This window comes from Cupressus sempervirens, chromosome 5 (assembly GCF_028749045.1).
Source record: "Cupressus sempervirens isolate cs-2001-9-10 chromosome 5, ASM2874904v1, whole genome shotgun sequence".
In the NCBI taxonomy this organism is placed as follows: Eukaryota; Viridiplantae; Streptophyta; class Pinopsida; order Cupressales; family Cupressaceae; genus Cupressus; species Cupressus sempervirens.
Genome location: NC_143122.1, coordinates 624,656,275 through 624,676,626, shown reverse-complemented (window position 1 = coordinate 624,676,626; position 20,352 = coordinate 624,656,275). Strand labels below are relative to the sequence as shown.

The window sequence follows — 20,352 nt, the reverse complement described above, 5'->3', positions numbered from 1 at the left end:
TTTTAAAGGTGCAGTCTTTATAGGTCATATGAAGACCAATCTGCAAGCTCAAATGTTTCAGAGAACCAAAGATTTCACGTTATAATCTTGGAAAGCATAACAATGCTAATGGATGTTGCAGTGAACTTGAGCATCTTATTTGACGCATCACGATAAATGAAATACTGAACTGTTGAATGAGACAAAGATGATATGGTATCTTCCTTCACTGACATATGCAACAATGATTTTCCGCATTAATCATACAAAATATTTCCCTGCACAAATTGGTACGAAGAAATTACAACTATGACAAATATCAAGACGCTGGACCCTCCAGAATCCAATAGGCACCGTCTGTTAAAAATCAAACCTCAATTAAAATTAGATAAATCAATTGGTGATAGTTAAGCGGTCAGATACACGTTACATGGTTTGTGCTATACTCCATCAGCGAGGATAATTTCCAAGAGCCGTTATAATTTACTACCTATTCTAACTGGTGAAGAAAGAGGATTGAAAAAAGTTCCCATGATTCTGGAAGTGTCCCAGACCATCTATAACGAACACCGAAAGACGGGAACATCAAGATGTGTCATTTTTCCTTTGACCACAATTTAACAATTTGTGTAGTCCTTTACCTGGATTAGGAAAGTGGGAGCTACTAAAGCAATTGCCAACTGTAACTCCGATTTTTTAGATTGCTCACTGGATGAATTCTCCTAAAATGCCAACCACTTTTTATAGTAGACACAAGTTTTGGGGGAAATCAAACCATCATCTGTGCACTCATGTATAACCTAGAGTACAAATTGAAACATATTAGATTTCTATATTATAGACATAAGTACAAAAATAATTACCTTGTAAGTTTGTATATTATACACATCTATATTCTAAAGACGGGAGTCTTATATTGCAGAATGCAGTTGACAGAGAAGGTAAGAACATACAGGACAAACTCCACAAGGAATATCTGTGAATGCCGATGACTCTTGAATTCGAGTTTGAGAAACCCTAAAACAAAACTCATTCTGCAAACAAAAAAAAAATTACAAAAAAAATAAAAAAAAGATTGCAACCAAATATTACTCTAAATACATAAACGACGAATTAAAAAGATTAGTTAGTAATTCTATTCAAAATCACAAGCGGACCTGAAGTCAAACTAGGAAGACAGAATTGCAACCTATGAGAGCTGCCTTACCACAGGAATGGCAATAAAGTCCCCAGTTCCAGTGCTTCTGACTTTTTCCACGCTGCCATCTAGCACCAGCATATCCAATATCTGTTTTAATGTTGACCAACATGATAATAGTCAGTGGAATTAGAACTTACAAAATAGCAGGTTTACATCTGTATATTAATTTATCCAAGACGAGCTCAGTCTATATAATCCTAAGTTAATAAATTCTAATTATCCTCATTGATCACAGTAGCCCTCTTGTCACAAAGTTTGGGTTTACCGAGTTCTTACCCAATCAGAGTCTGCCAACCATGTGTTTGAACTTTGACCATCAAATATTGCTGTATTTTGAACATAAATAAATCAATTTTCTTTATCTTTAGCATTTGACATTAAATTACCAATTAGTAGTTGTAACATTAGTTAATTATGTATCTTTTGTGCAAATTATGAATTTTTATTTTATTTTTGATATTTATAGAATATTTCTGAACTGCAACTGCCTTAGGGTAGAAGGTCAGCACTTCACAGTTATCCTCTTTCAATTCCCAGGGTAGGAGAGTAATTCTTGACAACTTCTTTCAATTCCCTACTTTTGATATTAATTCTCCCTAAAACCTTAGTTACCAGATTCGCAAGTCAAAGGCTGGATCCGGATTCAAGTCTGATCCGGATCCCGATCCGCGTGTGGATCCATGAGGATCTGGGTGGGATTCTTGATCCTGCCTGTGGTTCCGCGGGCCGCAGATCTTGACGGATGCATGAGAATCCAGCATGAATCCATGGCCAAGGAAGCAAAAAAACATAAAAAGGTGGGGCCAACATTATTTTTTTATTTTTTTTTTCTAAACCCTAAAAACGGCCCTTCAATTCATTATGCAAGTTCATTTGCTCTCTCATTTTGCTCTCTCATAGTTTTAGAATTTTGTATATTTCTCTTATTTTTTAGTATATATAATCCTTATATATATACACGAACCATTATTGGGGAAAAAAACCCCGAATCCACAGATCCGATTCACGTACCCGAATCAGATTCGTTTCACGAATCAGCAACTAAGCCTAAAACAATTTTAGGTCAATCTTGATTCATGCCTAATATGTCTTGCTTTTCTAATTACTAAGCCCCTAGTATTTTGTATGATATCCAAAAAAAGATCAAACCTGAGTAAGGAAATATCATTGAACTTGAACCCAAACCAACAACATAATTTTAAACAAAGTTGTTTTTACTTTCGGTTGGTTTATTCCAGACTCTGGTAACCATAGCCCTGTGTGGCATTATATGGTTTTTATTAAAACTCCTATTAACTCTGTAGGTTAGATGCTTACTGTCTTAATATGGTTAGAATTTCTATGGTTTTTTACAGAGGAAAGTTTAAGTTGCTGTCATTTTGCTAATAATTTGTTGACAGTTGTTATTCTGCTGATAATCTTCTGATGGACTGTGTAACGGGACAGCACCCTAGTTTTAACTGCTTTTAATATTAAAAACACATGCCAATGGAGAAGCAACTAAATCTAAAACATGTTTAACATATCTCCATTATTATAAACATAAGAAGCTTTTCAAATTTATGAGTGAAGTTACATGCAAGAAACAACATATTTGGGAAAAAAAAAAATCCTAAATGAGGTCACCACAAACAGGATACAATTAACATATTTCAGATATTAAATTCTTAGCTCACAATATAAGATATACTTCGAACCATATATGATACAGAGATGACAAAATCAATTTGGCTCAATCTCCAAGGAAAACATATTGACAAACTTAGGATTGCATTGATCAATGTTTAATAAAAAGTGACAAACAAAAATATGAAATTATGATACCTGCACGTTAACAAGGTCAAGTAACATTTAAATGTCACTAATCCTCACCGCTTGGGCATTGTACAAACTGCAGTGACAGACATTTGCTTTAAAAACCCTATGCCTATAATTCATATGTATGTTTTTTTGATTTTTTGCTGCTTGGTACTAAATCCTCGACTTGGTATTAGACAAAACCAATACCATGTTCCTGTGGGAAAGTGAAAAATTAACTAGGAATCAAGGCGGAAAGACAGTGGAAGAGTAAGGATCCAAGGATAAGGCCACTCAAAGGATCAAAGGAATGCTTTTAAAGGCCAGGGTACTATGGCAAGATGAAGTTATTTGAGATGGGTGCCAAATTCAAGTGAATGATGAAACTTTTGAGTTATTAGAAAATTAGGAACAATAATTGTCAAGTTCAAATATTTTATAAGATCAAATTTTGGAAAGACCATTAAAAAAGGCAGTTTTTGTTTTTCTAGCCTGTAAATCATTAGTTTTGTGCAGCTCAAGTTCGTAAATCTAAAATCTTACTGAAAGAAGTCAATTTTAATCCAAGTCAGAAAAACTGTAGGATGCTAAACATTCAAACCATTTTGGTGGAGATGTCCAAATACACATATTACACCGGGTATTCCAGGCACTATAATAGGATTCAAAGTACACAGCACCTCTTACCACAAAATTTTGCAGGCAAATGTTTCTAAAAATACTTGAATGGTAATCACAAATTTAGGATAGCAAATAGGAGAAAATATTTTCCAGAGATCATTCATGCAGATCAAAAGGTAGAGAAGATAAAGCACACTTGCAGGCAACCGATCAATCTATTGTAGATGCCAGGAATCAGAAGATGATGAAGACATACACCTGTCTGTAAACTTGTGAAGTTATGAAAGTGTGTGTCTGAGAACACAATCTCGTCTTACTTCTGATGTATGCTCTTGCTCTTTCAATGTGAACACTTCTGCTCTTGGAATAGCATTCTGAGAATGATATTAGCGGTTGAGAAATTTGTTTTGTTTATCAAGATTTCTTCAACTAGTTGAATTGGGTCTTTCTGTGTTTTCTGTCTTCCTTTGTTTCGCGTGCCCTTGCATGTGGTTGTATGAGTAAAGATCCTAGGATTTGGGGGCTTGGTCTCTTGAACTTAGTGATGTCTTATCTCTTCACAATCTTGCCCATGTCTTACTCTTTCTTTCTTCTACTTTACCATGAGTATGCATTTAGGTTCATACTCCAGCTAAGGTGAGGGTCAAAAGTAGTATCATAAGTTGCACCCCTATGAAATTTCTTGGTCACCAAGGCCCTATTTTAGCGTGTGTGACCTCCCTTATCTGATCCCATGAAGACAAAATCAGCTTCTATGGAAGCCCTCTCTAGAAAAGAAAAAAGAAACAGATGATGGGCCACAAGTGATTTTCTCCCCCATTTCTCTTGTTTTCTTATTTCAGACTGCCAAACAGGAAAATCCAAAAGACACCAGCCTTCTATACTGCAGATGAAGATCAACTGAAGAGAGCTTGAAGACTTTAATCACTTCAATATGTTATCACATAATATGCTTAAAGATGTTTTTAGGAGTTTGTGGCAGCTAAGATAGTCATTATAGAAAAATCAATCAAATTAAGCCTTTATTAAACTCAATAAAATGAAGAGAAAAAATTCATTCACTGAAAATTTGGTCAAGCCTCTTTAATTTGATGCAAAAAATGTTTGTTTATCTTAGCTAAATTATTAGTTATTTGTGGCCTAGAATACAGTTTAAATTGAATCCTTCATTGACCAGAGAGATTTGTTGAGCTTTAAGATTCTAGAATAGCCTTCTGCTTAAAACCCCATATTAGAAGGACAAATGTTTAAATAAACAATCTAGAAATGCTCATTAGCGACTGTTGAAGGTCAAAAGGGAAGGCACAGTGCTGTAAGGAAAAAGTAAAGCACTTCCCCTAGAATCTTTCCTAACAATCAATGCTAGTGTAATCCCCATAGTGGAGAAAAAAATCATTATGTTTTTACAGACAATTTCAACAGAATAGATCCATCTCATTGGGGAGTGAGACCACAATGACAAGAAGAAGGATTAAAATCCATGTTGAGGGGCAATAAGTAGAGGCATCTAAGTAGTATTGGTATGCTGGGAGAAATATGATCTCCAAAGTCTATTTACTTCCATGTGTGAAATAGAATAAGTACTGGTATGCTGGGAGAAATGTCATCCCATGGGTCTATTTACTTCCATGTTTCAAATAGTATCTACAGGGCAATAAGTGCCACTATTTGAATAAACCAGTAGTGAGAGGTGATTGGCATGGGTGAATTTGTGCCTATAACGACTCATTGCAAAAACCTATGTCAGTGAGTGACACCCTCTCAAAGTAAAGAGCAAAGCACTCCTAGTTTCAATATCTAAATAAAGTGGATAGAGTTCTGCTTGGAACTTTATAGAGGTAGTGATATATCCGCCATTAATGATAACTAAAGGGGAGATCTAAAAATGAAGTATCCTCAATCTGTACCTTGCGGAGGGAGCAATGGCAACAAATCTAATCCTAACAAAGAATATGATATTCAATTTATTGCTGGTTAGAGGACACCTCAATTGGTCAAAAGGAAAATTCAAACCATACGACCAATGGCCTTCGAGATAATGAGAATGAAGAATGATATCATCCACCACTTTTAGGATATGATATGAGTTAAAAGAAAGCTCGGGATTGAGTGGCTTAAAGAGAGGTCTAGGTGGCCTAGATGTATTGTCTAGAGACATTCACTCTAGCAACTTTAATGATGGCCACCTTCAAGGAAAGTAGTCAATTAGGAGCACTGAAGGAGTATATGAAAAAAACTTAGTTTACAATCAAGATACTAATACACAAAAGGAGAAAGCTTGTCTCAAAATAACAACAATGTTAGCATGTAGTGCGGCATATAGATGCAATTCTCTAAAGAACAAAGAGCCAATTGTTGCGTAGAGATAGTCTCGAGGGATAAAGTTGTGTTGGACAGTGCAATAGAGAACAATCCATTTGTGATGGATCATGCATTAATATGAAATCTTGGACCCTTACAATACAAGCCCAATCAAAAGCCCACAAACTAGGTCTCCAAAGACTGGGCCCATACAAAATTATAGGTTCCATGATTGTATCAAAAAGGTCGATCTACAAACATAGACTAAAAAGTGGAAACCCAAAGTGGGTATATGTTGATGTAATCTCCAAAGCCAACCCCTTGTAGAAGAACTACAATCTAGAAAGAAAGCATTTGGAGATTTTTAAAAGCATGAAAATAGTTTTACTAAGGTTGAATAGAACATAATTTAAGCTTGTAGAAATAAACAAGAGTATCAAGTTATCATTGTGGGCCCTTAATAGAATGGGAAGGGAGAATATCAACAAAGCACCCATATGAAAGACATCCATAATCAAAGTCAATATGTTTCCAAAGAAATTCCTTGAAATCATCAATGTAAATGCTAGAGAGGGTTAGTAAGAGAGTACATCACTATTTGATACATCTTCACAAAATCAAATAGATAGTGAGAAACACGCAAATATCTCATAGTCTACAAGCATGAGAGAATTTGGAATACCAACACTAATTAGTTTCTAGAAAAGTAGGTGTCATGCAACCAAGTCAAAGGCCTTCATGAGTTCTATGAAAAAGCAAGGACTTTGGAAGATTGCTGGCACACCTCCTCATAATAACCTAGAGTATAAAGATGTGAACAATAGCCTTGTAAACTCTCTTGAAGCCAGCTTGACCTAGTTTGCAATTAGCCATATCAAAGTGCCCTAAAGTCACATGTCTATCACCATGACATAAAATTTATCGAATGTATGCCCAATCATAATAACTCTATAGTTGTCAAGGTTGTAGACATATTTGGATTTATGAGTAGAACAAAATATCTATTGGGACTAGGAATAAGGAAAACCTAAACCAAAGAACTCACTAAAAAGCTTTTCTAAAGGGAAGAGGATTCCACACCATATTTGAGGATTTTATTTTGGATGACTTCAAATATATATTTCTTTGGTAGTACACAACTTGAAAATAACCCTCTTGATGGCACAAGTGGAGAAAACAATACAAGATATGTAGAAGAGACAATGAAAATAGGTTGAATTGGTACATCATAGAGAGAACTAGCATAAGAATTTCTCTACGACAATATTTTTTTACTAGATAAGTGTGCTAAAAGGTCTTTACATGAATGGTGGAGATTAGCATAGAGGGAAGTTTTCTTGATGCAAGAAACTCTTACGTTTTGCTTTGAAGCAAACAAGGATACTCTCCCAATAGAAGGCCGATCTTGGGCAAGTGAAAAACCAAAGTCTCTAATGAAGGGATTTATATTCATAATTGTACCACTAGTTCAAAGGGCATGATCTACGAGGGAAATGTGAGAAATATATAGTGTGAAAAGTGTGAGCTGGAGTAATGTACTTTGTGAAGCGTACAAAGTGGCATCCCAAAGGGCCCGACATGAACTAAAACAAGAACTTGGTGATGGGAAGAGGCAAGGAGTAGAATTAAAACAAATTAAAGGATTGGCAAGCATCATAGTCAATAAGAATCATTTGTACAGAAGATAATGGTGTGTCTAGTAACAAGTATGTGAGTTAGAAGAGGTTGGTGAAAATAGTGAAAATCAACAAGGGTGATGTCAAGGTAGCATGATCAATTAGTGGAAATTGTGGGAAAATAAGGTAATCAAAGATGCAAAGAATTGAGGGATCTACTAGCGATAACACAGTCCACTATGATTGAACACCTCCAAGGAAAGTAACAAACCTAGTAGATCAAGTAAGAGAGGGGACCCTTTGAAAATGTAAAGGTGTCCCCCATAGGTCATGAGTGCAATACTACCATCAATGAATGGTCTTTGGAAACTGAAATCTTCAAGATCCATCTCATGAAGGCATAACTCATCATACCCTAGATCATGGAGAGGCATCTATTGAGTACTTGAGTAGGTAATAAAATTGCTCAAAAGAACAAGATAACCAACAATGAAGTACATGATGTTGTATGGAAATAGGTCAATGTTAAATCCTTATCGACATGTATAATGAATAGAGAACTAATAAAGAGGAGTAACACACGACAAAATGAATACAATCTAGGTAGAGGATGGACCCCTTTGAGCCCACAACCACATCATCAAAAAAGGACAAATCGTACCAAAAAACTTTTAGACCAAAAGCTATATCATGAGTCCTTATAGTGACCTTCATGGACTTAAATTCCCACAATTCTTAGCATGTCCTTTTGGAGTGCTTGTACTTTCTTGATTTCTTGTCACTTCTCTATGCAGAGGAATCGTCATTGTCGGATGATGACCCATGCTTTATTTTATCCACCTCTCTCTTGCTTTTCAAGTCATTGCTCTATTGTGCGTATCGACGTATGACGGCGGAGGCACAATTTTCATTTTCTTCTTCATTGAGGGTCTCAATCCCTTAACAAACCACCATTTCTTTAGGCTATCCCCTAGTTGGCTATCCATTTCACCCAACAATTCTTTCAACCTTCGACTGCTCGCTCAAATGGTCTTATCCTTTGCCTCTTTGGTAATATAAGTTTTTGCTACAAATTCATTATCATCTTACAGCAGTCAAAACTACGTTTAAAACGTCTTCAAATCTGTCCACAAGGTGACTTTTGTTTTATCCACATCTGAGCACTAATCTATGGCTACTTGTTACATCCCCTATTTTGCTTAATTTCAAAATATTCTATATAGCCTTTCAGACTTCATGCAAAGTTGAGTCGAATGGTTAAATTAGTTATTCATTATGATTTCATGTGAAATTGAAGTGTAAATATTGGTTATCGTCATGACGTTATATGAATGGAAAATGGTTTAGCTAAACGATTATTTGATTTTGATTGAATGATTTGGAAATATGTTATTACCATGGTAAATTTATTTTGTGCAGGAACGCGACGTGGGCGAGAAAGCATTGTCTAAGAGGGAAATGAGCATGAGGGAACTAACCTACCATTGAGCAAATAGGTATGAGTCATAAACCACCATGGCTAAGGGAAAACAGACTAGGCAAGCAAGAGTATACCAAGTGATCACCATGAGCTAACCGGGTCAACACATTTATAAAAATAATAAAAGTATCCATTTGAGCATGAGTTGAACGAAGAACAATTGTTACCTTTACGAAATGGATTGGCAAACATGTTCTAGTATAATGAATAAACATGCACTTATACATACATATATACGTACATAAACGTATATTCAAATATGATGTACATGAATGAATACATTAATTAAAACATGACATATACACAAAAATACATATATTTAGAACACTACATATGTGTATGTATATGTGTACATACATATACAAATATACATAGATACATAATGTTGTCATTATAAACAAGAGCTCTGTTTGAGCTGGAGTCCATGCCTTCTGTGAGGATTGACCAGCAAGGTTGAAAATAGAAGAAATTATTTGCATAGCTAGTGCTGGAAAACTAGTTTAGTTTCCATAGCTCTTCATAATTTCTTGCCTTAACTATGAGTTAATTTAATTAGTTTCTTAAATTATCTCTTTCTTTATTAGCAATATATCATTTTGTTCTAAAATAAAGTGAACTTGACAATAATCAAATATCCTCTTCTTTTATATGAGCATGTTGTGGACATGATATTCTATCCTAAATGATATATTAATTGTTGATACATTATAACAATAAATAATCTATATTCTTTGAGGCATGCATTATAGACAAACATTTCAAAGATAGACTATTATATTATTTTTAATATAGATATTTTGGTATCTTATATATTATATTAGAATATTTTTAGATTTATTCACAAATATTTTTCAATAGAAATTCGAAATTGCAATCAATATTTTAAATCAAAATAAATAATCCAGCATAATAAAAATGGAATGATAGATTATACTTAATTAAATATATTTTTAATCTATATACAATCAATTTTTTAAAAAATCACTCTATTCAATATTCTTAATTTATCTTTAACAAATATATAGATATATATTTAATTACTAAAAATTAAACTCATTTAAACCCTTTAAAAAGTACAGTTGTCATTCAACCATTGGATGTTTGAATGTTTTTCCACATTATATGCAGCATCTAGAGAAAATGGAAAATATTGAAAATAGAGAATGAAAATGAAAAAACGATGTTGCAGGATGATTTGGACATGTAAAATACCTATTGTACAAGAGTGTAGCATATGATTTTATCACCGCCTTCTAGCAAATTTGATTTTGGGCATTTGCTGGTGCAATTTGACAGAGAAATTAATCCATCACATCCACCAACTAAACGAAGAGTAAATCCTTGTATAGTCGTTGTCATAAATGCATTTATGTCCACTGCACAGTTGTCCTCCATTCCATTTTTCTCTTCTAATTTAATTTTTTTAAATGCATTTAACCTCAACAAAATTCCCACTGTCTGATCGAAAAAATAGAATTTGTGGATCGAAATTATTTTTTAAATAAACAGTCCTCAAGCTTTAAAGTTGTACAATTTTTAGGTTTCAAAAATAAATGAGCATGGGAATCCGTGAACATTAGTTCCCTGCCTTATCTATAAGGCAGGGACTAATAAGACATGAGTAAAATTATGATATTGCTATCAGGATTTAACTGTGTGATTTTGAGTCAAACTCAATGACCCATGTTTCATGAGTAGTGATTCAACATGAATCCATCTCTCATGAGAATAAATGGAACACTTAGCACTCATTGGATCTAAGTGATGCTCACAGGGGTGAAGCACCGAGACTTCCCCAGAGGTCACCCATCCTAGTACTACTCCAACCTAAGTGCACTTAACTACAGAGTTTCCTCCATGGTTAAACCCAAAGCTTGCAACCCCATTTGCAAAACCTTCACCAAGTGTTGTGCCTTATGAACCATTCATTAGAAAGCCCCTTGAGCTCATCAATTGATAAGTAGGAGATAATTTCCATAGCAAGTCAAATTGTGATATTGCTATCAAGATTTAACTGTGTGATTTTGAGTCATGTTTCATGAGTAGTGATTCAGCATGAATCCATCTCTCATGAGAATAAATGGAACACTTAGCACTCATTGGATCTAGGTGATGCTCACAGGGGTGAAGCACCGGGACTTCCCGGGAGGTCACCCATCCCAATACTACTCCAGCCTAAGTGCGCTTAACTACGGAGTTTCCTCATGGTTAAACCCAAAGCAAACTCTCGGGAAGTCCCGGTGCTTCACCCCTGTGAGCATCACCTAGATCCAATGAGTGCTAAGTGTTCCATTTATTCTCATGAGAGATGGATTCATGTTGAATCACTATTCATGAAACATGGGTCAATGAGTTTGACTCAAAATCACACAGTTAAATCCTGATAGCAATATCACAATTTGACTTGCTGTGGAAATTATCTCCTACTTATCAATGAGTAAAATTATTATTACTTCCATCTTTTGTCAATGTTTTTATATTATCTCCATCAGTCCTTTAATATTATTTCTTCCATCATCATTTTGATATTATTGGCCCTTTATTTGTGGCTTTTTGGATATTCAAATAAAGAATGTAACTTATGTTTCACCACCTTTCAATTATCTTGTTCATAACTCCTTCCCGGAGAATTATAACTTGTAACCCAGGTATGCATGAGGAATGAGAGCCATTTTTCTATACTTTGCAATAAGCTTCAATACCTGCCACTCAATTCTTTGGCAACAGCCATATTTTTCAGCTCTCTATATTCTCTCTCTGTGATCTATTCCCTTACCAACTTCAAGCTAGTGCAAGCATTATTATACCCTGTCCATAATCAGCTATCTAAGCTATAACAAGAGATTGGATTGCACAAGGATTTGTGCTAGGCCAAGTCACAAGCTTATACCAGCAGACGAGGGCGCCCTACCTCTATTAATACAGCCAGTCGTGCATCAATCTGACCTTCCTTTTTCTCATTCATTAAGAATGAAGACTCTCAGTTTCAAGCTAGTAGCAAGAATGTTTGTTTGATAATATTATAGACAGAGTCAGACGAACTAGGATAGATGATTTGAATGAATTCATTATATATGTCACACCTATTTAGTAGGGGTGCTTATATGTGATCGGTTTCAAATAACTACCATTTATTTTCATGTTTTCATTTCAAAACATAAGTAATTGAGAAAGAAAACCAAATATGTGCATTCTTATACAAGGGTATAAGCCATATGCCTCTGAGATAAGAAGAGGCATCGTCATAGAGAGAGATGACATTGTTGTTTATGAATTGTCTTGAACCTTTTTGCAATATTTGTTAAAGGCCCATGCGTGGCAAATAAATATTGTCAAAAGTAAACAAAGTTAATCAAGAATCATGGACAACCAAAATGGGATTTGTCAAGGATGACCAACAAGGTTGAGATGAAGGGTGTAAGCTGAAAACAATTGATTATGGGAAATAACTTGCAAGACAAAAGGTGGAAAATCAGTACAAAACTAAATAATAAATGAATATAAGAAAATATACTAAACCGAGTCAGCTCATGGTGGTCAAAGGGTATAAGTCTTGTTGTCAATTCGAGCGGTGGGTGATTAAGCACATAGTGTCCATGTAAATCCTTGGCCAAGGTAGGTTTAGTGGCTCATCATGCTGCTATGATCTCTAGGGGTCAGGATAGCATGCAATAGGATGGATAGGTTGATGAAAAGAGTTCACAACCTAGCTAGCTTTGAAGTTGACATTCTAACACCAGGCTTCTCAATGGCAGGATAGAGGTGTTCCCATGCTTGATCTCGTGCAGGGAGAGCCTTTCTCAATTGAGATTGTGTTGGGATACTTAGGGTCCGTGGTTCAGAGGTTAAGCCTCTAAAAATGCTTCTCTCCACCTAATGCCAAGACTTGTTCAACACAGAAGAGTTTGAATTCATCTCTCCTTTCCTTACCAAGTATATTGCTTTTGTATATTTTATTTTCAAATTTCAGCTGAAGTTATGTTTAGTTAGTTGTCAATGCTATAATCTTAATCATGTTCTCAAGTAATTAATTAAGTAATCAAATTAAACTTCTTTTCATTCTGTTGATAAAAACAATTAACTAGAATTCAATAAATATATTATAACCGATAATCTCTTTCATATGAATATGTAAAATAGTTGTTATAACTATCGTTCATGCTTGTGAATATTGAAAGTAATGTATTTTCAATAATAACATAATTATTATTTATGGTTAGGAAAATAGCTTGTTACAGTACTCCCCTCAATGTGGCTGGGAATTACTTCATCAACTCCTCCTGGTTTGTCACCCCATTGGCAAACCAAACAATTTCACATGTCCTACAATGGCATGTGGGGTCTTCCTTCCTATTGCATGTGAATTTTGGTAGTTTTTGTTTTTGAGACATGACTGTGGCTTTTGTTACCACCAATGTTGTGTGGTTTCCGAAAACAGATATGTTAGAGCCAAATAGGTTACTTTGGACATTGTGCCCCTTCTGCATTCGTCACTTTCCTTTGTCTCCCTTTGCCTGTTCTCCTCGAACCTCTGTACGATTTTTTAGTGTTGGTTATCTTGGTTGACTTTCTGATGTGGGTTTTGCAACACCAAGAATGTATGTGCCAACAATCAAGGGAGCTTGCCTATCAACTAATCTACAAGACGACTTTAGACTGCCACACTACACTCTCAAGCACTTGTTCTTTTGCAACCTCTCTTCGCACATGGACATTTATGGACACTTGTAGCAATGAAATGAAGTCAAACGTCAATGCTCGTTCTCCCTCAAACAACTCCTGAAATGTATCATTTTTGTCGTGGCTACTTCCTTCATTGATGGGTTGTCTCATTATGCGTCCTTCACCATGTACCAGTCTATCATTCCCACATTCATTTTAAGGCAACGACGCCAAATGTTTATTGCTAAGAGAAAGGTTGAACACTACAAAATAGATAGTAATAGAAAGCAATATATAATGCATCACAACACTATTATTCAAAGAACTCACCAACGTCTATGCTAGTATCAACAAATGTTCACATTCATATGTTTCAAAGTCACAACAATAGCATTATTTCTTCATTCACAATGATGATGATTGAGCACAAGTACATAATAATATGAAGCGTCAAAGGGCAACAACGAACCATTGTGACCGACCAACTACCCAGCTACCTACCCTTTGGACATGCTAATCATACATTAACTCTTTTACCAACGACACATCTAGTTGTAAGTGCAAATGGAGCTTGTTCGAGGCCATTCACATGAAGAAGAGAAACAACTTCGCACAGAAATAACTCAATGACCTTGTCCGTGTGCAATATAACCTTCGAATGTGTGCAAGAAAGGCGGAGGAAACACTAGCTGGTCCACTTGATTTGGATGATATAGATCCTTGTTGTGATTGGACATCACAAGAGCAGCCTCCATTGTTTACAGAGGATGAGATCTACAACTTGAAGAGGCAAGCTATGGAGGGTGGATCCGCAGTGGGATTGAATGGCATTCAAAAGGATGAGGAGGATGAGAAGGATGAGGAGTCATTGCTAGCATCAACACCATCAACATCCAAAATGGAGGTCAAGTCACTACTATTTGAGAAAAGGGAGGACGCACAACCACAACGGTCTTCTAGGACCAAACTTCCTACCACTTTGATAGTATTTACTAGAACTAATAGGAAAGGGAAGAGGAAGATGTAGACTATTTTGATGTTGTACATGTATTTACTTATTTTACAAAGGCAATTTGCTATATTAGTTTGCTTCAAAGTTCATACTTTCAGACTATGGCTACCAACCATCAGCATTCCACATAAGGATGTAATTTTGTACCCTATTTGCATTTAAATATATCTAGACTCAGTTTGTTTGTTTTGTTTACTCATTTACTAACTCATTAGATGCATCTCCTCATTGAATTTTGCAAAATAAATGCATTTGAAATGAAATTTAAGCAATTTTGTAAGTTCTCAATTTTTTTACCAATAAGTTGCCAATTTATCTCTAATATTTTGCCAACATTTTTATTGCCCTTGGCAATAACTAGCTGATAATGATATTTTGAACGACACATGTGTGTGTGTGTATGAAGCATGATGAAAATATAATAACTCGTGTAAAACATCAAAGAATATTAATATATAATGCTATTGGTATAAATATGCACGTGTAATTTATTATGAATTGGTCTTTACATGTTGCATATATCAGTTCCCTCTTTTATTGCATCACACCAAGCTTGACTACATATGACAGCATACTAAACCTTACGCTTGGGTCAAGGTTTTTCTATCAACAAGAAACATCATAATTGTATTTATTCGATGAGGTGAATTTTTTCCCTATCTAGTAAACTATTGCTTCATTCCAAAATGTTCGACTATTAGTATGATACATAACCTGCAGGATAGTATGAAATTTGAATTGGAATTTACTCCCCAATGATCAACCAGTTATCATTGAATTCAATAGTTGATTAACATTCCCACCTATCATCTCAAAAGCTTACATGATATCTCTAATAGATTTTCTATGTTGCTTTATCTTGGAACATAGCACCCTTGATACAATATGATAACATGTATTTTTTTCCCTAATAATTTGACTCATGGTGTTTTAGGGATCTTGTACATAAACCAAGTCATTTTCATGGCCAATGTTTGAGTGAATAGTTAGATACTTCTAATGTGTAACCTCTTACATTCTTTTTTCAATGAGTTCCATTATATGAGTTGGTGAAATTTATTTTCAACTGCCATAGAAAATGATAAAATCTTAGTCCTGATGGGTCCTCTGCTACCTCTAAAATTTCCCTTACCAATTGTTGTCCAAAAATTTGCAATTTTCACATTTCCTCAAACAGTTTGCAGGCAATTGAATTGCAAATATAATTGGATATTGCCTTCATTCAATTTTCACAAAATAGATTGTTTACTCAATTTTTGTTTTTGATATCGAACTTATCTTGAAAAACATGAAACACTACTTACCATTGATACCACTTAATAAATATATTGAGATTAATGTTCAATAATTCCATCAGAAATTGACCAAAGATTAGTTCAAACCTTAGACACTGACCAAACAGCAACTTCCAAAATCCATCCAAGCTGGACAGCTTCCCCATGCATGTACAACTCCTTCCTTACAAGATATGGCAGCCTTTGGATTTGTACAGCAGAACACTAAGATGAATCAGCTCTCTTTATGAGTGGTGACTTTGCCTTAACAAGAGATGGCAAGGATTCTAGGCATAGTTTATATTTCATATGTGGTCACTACTCTTCACAAACCTGTACCCAATGTTTGAATGTTGTTATTGACTTCAAGAACTTCGACATCACCCCTGTAGCCTCCCTAAATCATACAACTCTCTTCTAAAATACATCAACCAGGGAGAATATTCCTTGAATAGATGTGTACAGGTCTTAAACTTCATAAACTGGGCTTTTGTTAACTGCTAGGATTGTCGTTGCACGAAAAGATCAACATGTCAATGTTTGATACAACCAATAGACTTATAGAAGACACAGGAATCTATTAAACCATGTCAAGAATCCAGCGCAGGATGCTGGCCCACTACCAACAAACCCATTCCTACCATTACTTGTCACGGCTTGCGGATTCAAACATGTGATCAAGTTTTAATACCGCTTGTTAACTGCTAGAGTTGTCGCTGCACCAAAAGATTGACTTGTCAATGCCCAATACCATAGTTGGAAAACTCGCCAAAGGAAAAAACTCGCCAAGCCCCCCAAAAGTTTAATCGGGAAAAACGCATAGTGTGTACAAAATTGCATTCTCATGCAGAATGCTCATGGTAGGAAGCAAAATAGTAAATAGTTTCAATCTGTCAAACTAGAAGTAAATACTAAAAGTCTAAATACATCAATACAATGTCAATGACTCAATCACATCTTCCTCTTTCCACTTGCACTAGCAGGAAAGCTAGGGGGTCTAGTCCAAGAAGAAGTGCACCACACTGGAATAGGGCGTGAGCTATATGACTGTGGACTCTGTGGCTATGAACTCTGTGGCTGTGCCCCCTCACTCAACGTCCCTACTGACTGGCTCGGCATCCTAGAAGAGGATGCATCTCCTCCTAATGGTAATGCCTGATCCTCGCCTGAATCATCCTCGTCGTCATCCTCGTCCTCATCCTCAATGTCATCCATAGTGAACTAAAAATCAGCGTCAACCTCCCCCTCCATGGCCTGCCTCTCCAAATCAGCGATCTCATTTGGTGCAAACAATGGACCTGGCTCCTGTGCTGTCCAATCAGAATAAAGATCTATCTCATCTAGATCAAGTGGACCAGGTAGTTCTAAGAGCTATGACTTTTTTATGCGCAACTTAAGATTATAGTGCACATAAACAAGGTCATTAACCCGTTTTTGAGTCATTCTGTTTCTTTTCTTTGTGTGGATGGACTCAAATAAGCTCCAATTGCGCTCACAATGGGATGAGCTACAAGGTTGGGATAGGACTCTGAGATCAAATTTCCTTAAATTGGGGGTATTGCCACCCCAACTTGCCCACCAAGCATCTCCAAAACAAAATAAAAAAAGTTATAAAGCAATAAAAAAAATAATCAAAAGCACAACTTATCAATTAGCAAAAGTTTTAAAGTTTGACGCTTTACCTGGTGCTTGAGTAAATCTTGCTCTCTTTGCTAGCATAGAAGAGAACAAAGGACCCCTCGATTCCACATAGATTTGTTGTTCGATCACAATAAAGTCTCTCTCCTCTTCACTTGATATCATTCTCTCAATGCATTTAGAGAGACCTTCCATGACCTCTCCATTAGGATCTGAATAGGAATCATCAGCCCTAAAACAAATAGAAAATGATATCAAGTCTTACTACACAACCTTAAAAAGTAAAGTAAAATAAAGTCTTAGTGAAATCCCAACTTCAAGGACAATCAATTATCATGATTCATAGTACCTGAATTTGGGATTGAGGAAGTAGCCTGCTGCATGAATAGGTTGGTGGAGCATATTGTTCCACCTCCTATCAACTATTTCCCAAATGGGGTCAAATCTGAGACTGTCCCCATGATAGTAACTTCTAACAACCTCTTTCGCCCTATCCATGGCCTCATAAAGACCTCCCATTGGGGATTGCTGCCCATCACATATGCGCAAGACTAGAACCAGGGGCAGAGACATCTACATTTGAAATTTGAAAAATAGAAATTAGTTAATAACATAGTAAGTTATGAATTGATAATGAAACTTGAATAAACTAAAAATATAATGTTTTGATTTTTGAAGTTACCTCCACAATCTCCTTAGCCTTTGCAAAAAAGCTATCATCAAAGACTATTTGTGCCATAGCCTCTCCTTCGGGCTTCTTTCAGTAAGGTGAAGCTACCCAATCAGCACACACAAACATTTGCTTCAAAGCCAATATGTGTTCAATAATACTTTGCAACGTCAAGAAGACCGTTGCAAATCTTGTCATAGCAGGTCTCATCAAATCTTTGCCTTTAGTGGCTTTTCTCATCAAACTGAGAACCCATGGGTGATTATAGATATATTTCGTGACTCGCCTAGCATCTTCCACAACTGGACTCACCCAATCAAGTTTTCTTATGTCCTCCAAAAGAAGGTCAAGGACATGTGCTGCACAAGGTGACCAAAAAAGTGTGGGATGCCTCTCTTGGAGGATTCTACCTAAAAGATTAGCAAAAAATCAATAATCAGTAACAAACTTTCCATATTTAGTATTTACAAATTACATCAAATATAAATTAAATAATACCATAGCATTACATTTATGAATCATATTGATTCGAATATAAAAAATTAAATTTACTTGCTGCCACATATGCTGTTGCATTATCCGTGATTATTTGGACCACATTCTCTATTCCCACCTCCATGACAACATTCTCCAACATTAAAGCCAATGTGGCTGCGTTTTTCACTTTGTTGGAGGCATCAACAGATTTCCAAAACACCACATCATCTTTGCAAGCAACCAAGAAATTAATAATGGTTCTACTTCTTCCATCTGTCCACCCATCAGATAAAATGGTGTAGCCATACTTCTTCCACTCTTTCTTTTGGTCTTCTATCAATAATGTTGCCCTACCAACCGCTTTGTCAAGCAACCTACAAAATTTAGGTGTAATATTAAATAAAGTGTAAGTGTTAGTAAAAAATAGGAAATAAGTTATAACAATTAAGATTTAAAATATAACAATAAACTAAAGTGAATCACAATTATTTACAATTACTAAAATTTAAATAGTAAAATACTAAGCTTCCACTCATATCCTTCCGATTAAGCGGCTTGTACCCTTTGCCTGATATTGTTATTGCATTGACCATATTGACCCAATAGGGGCTATCAGCGGCATTCATTGAGATATTGTTGAAAAACCAAAAATCAGATGCTGCAATATCAGTTTGCTCATGCACCTCCTTAAACCATGCAGTGCCCTCTAATGATGGCTGTGCTCCAGGTGTGTTCCTGGGCACAAAATAAGCCCTATCACTGATGGGCATCCGGATGGTAATGAAGAAGTAGGAGATGTAGAAGAAGTGGAACCGGTAAAAGAGAAATTTTGTTTGTGGATCCGTGGGCCATGAAGAGATCCTGGTATGTTCTCAAGTGCTTCTTCTTCCTCTTGCATATCAAAAGGAGCTCCTTCAGATTCAGCTATGGCTGCCCTCATAGCTAATTTTGCCCTCCCCCTATTCAATTTTTTCTCTTCAGCAGCTGCAAGTAGGGCATTGATGAATCTTTTTTCTTCATCAGTTACCTTGAGACAAGTTGAGACAAGGATTTGAATCATGTTTCTTTATGCCTACAAGGTGGTATTTGAGGCGGTTTATGCCTCCAGAAATAATTCTCTCACATGGAATGCATATCACTTTCCCAACATCATTTGGAGCTTCATAGGCAAACCGCCATGTCTTATCTCTTGCATTTTTAGGCCAAGTGCTTATATATCCAGAAGGGCATGGTGTTTGTGGCCATTCTTCTTGCGGATTTGTCATTTTTTTTAATGCTTGACCGCTGCTCTACACATAAATTTATTGAAAAATGAATAAACAAAGTTAGAACTTAGAAGCTAGGGTTTCAAATGATTCAAACTTCAAACTTCAACCATATCCTTAGCAAACAACAAACTTCAACCATATCCTTAGAAGCTATAGGGTTTCAAATGATTCAAAATGATTCAAACTTCAAACTTCAACCATATCCTTAGAAGCTAGGGTTTCAAATGATTGAAAAAGATCTTAAATGATTTGAAAACATTTACAAACAACAACAAAAACAAAAGAACATTTGTTATAAAACTATAAAAAGTTTTCAAACTATGATAAGATGAACATACCTGGAAAGAAATTTGTCT

The 20,352-nt window shown here is 35.7% G+C and overlaps 1 protein-coding gene across 7 annotated transcripts in view; it reads right to left on the bottom strand.

Annotated features, from left to right (window-relative positions):
* Positions 1-216: 216 nt before the first annotated feature.
* LOC149557446 (DNA binding / DNA-directed RNA polymerase) overlaps positions 217-20,352 on the bottom strand; it is a 161,530-nt gene continuing 141,394 nt past the window's right edge. For all 7 annotated transcript variants that reach the window (XM_089832097.1, XM_089832098.1, XM_089832100.1 and 4 more), the window contains 3 exons: positions 1,187-1,267; positions 933-1,013; positions 217-779 (listed from right to left, as the gene is read on the bottom strand). In XM_089832097.1, coding sequence (XP_089688223.1) covers positions 702-779; positions 933-1,013; positions 1,187-1,267 — 240 coding nt within the window. In that variant the 3' untranslated portion in view covers positions 217-701. The remainder of the gene's footprint in view (positions 780-932; positions 1,014-1,186; positions 1,268-20,352) is intronic.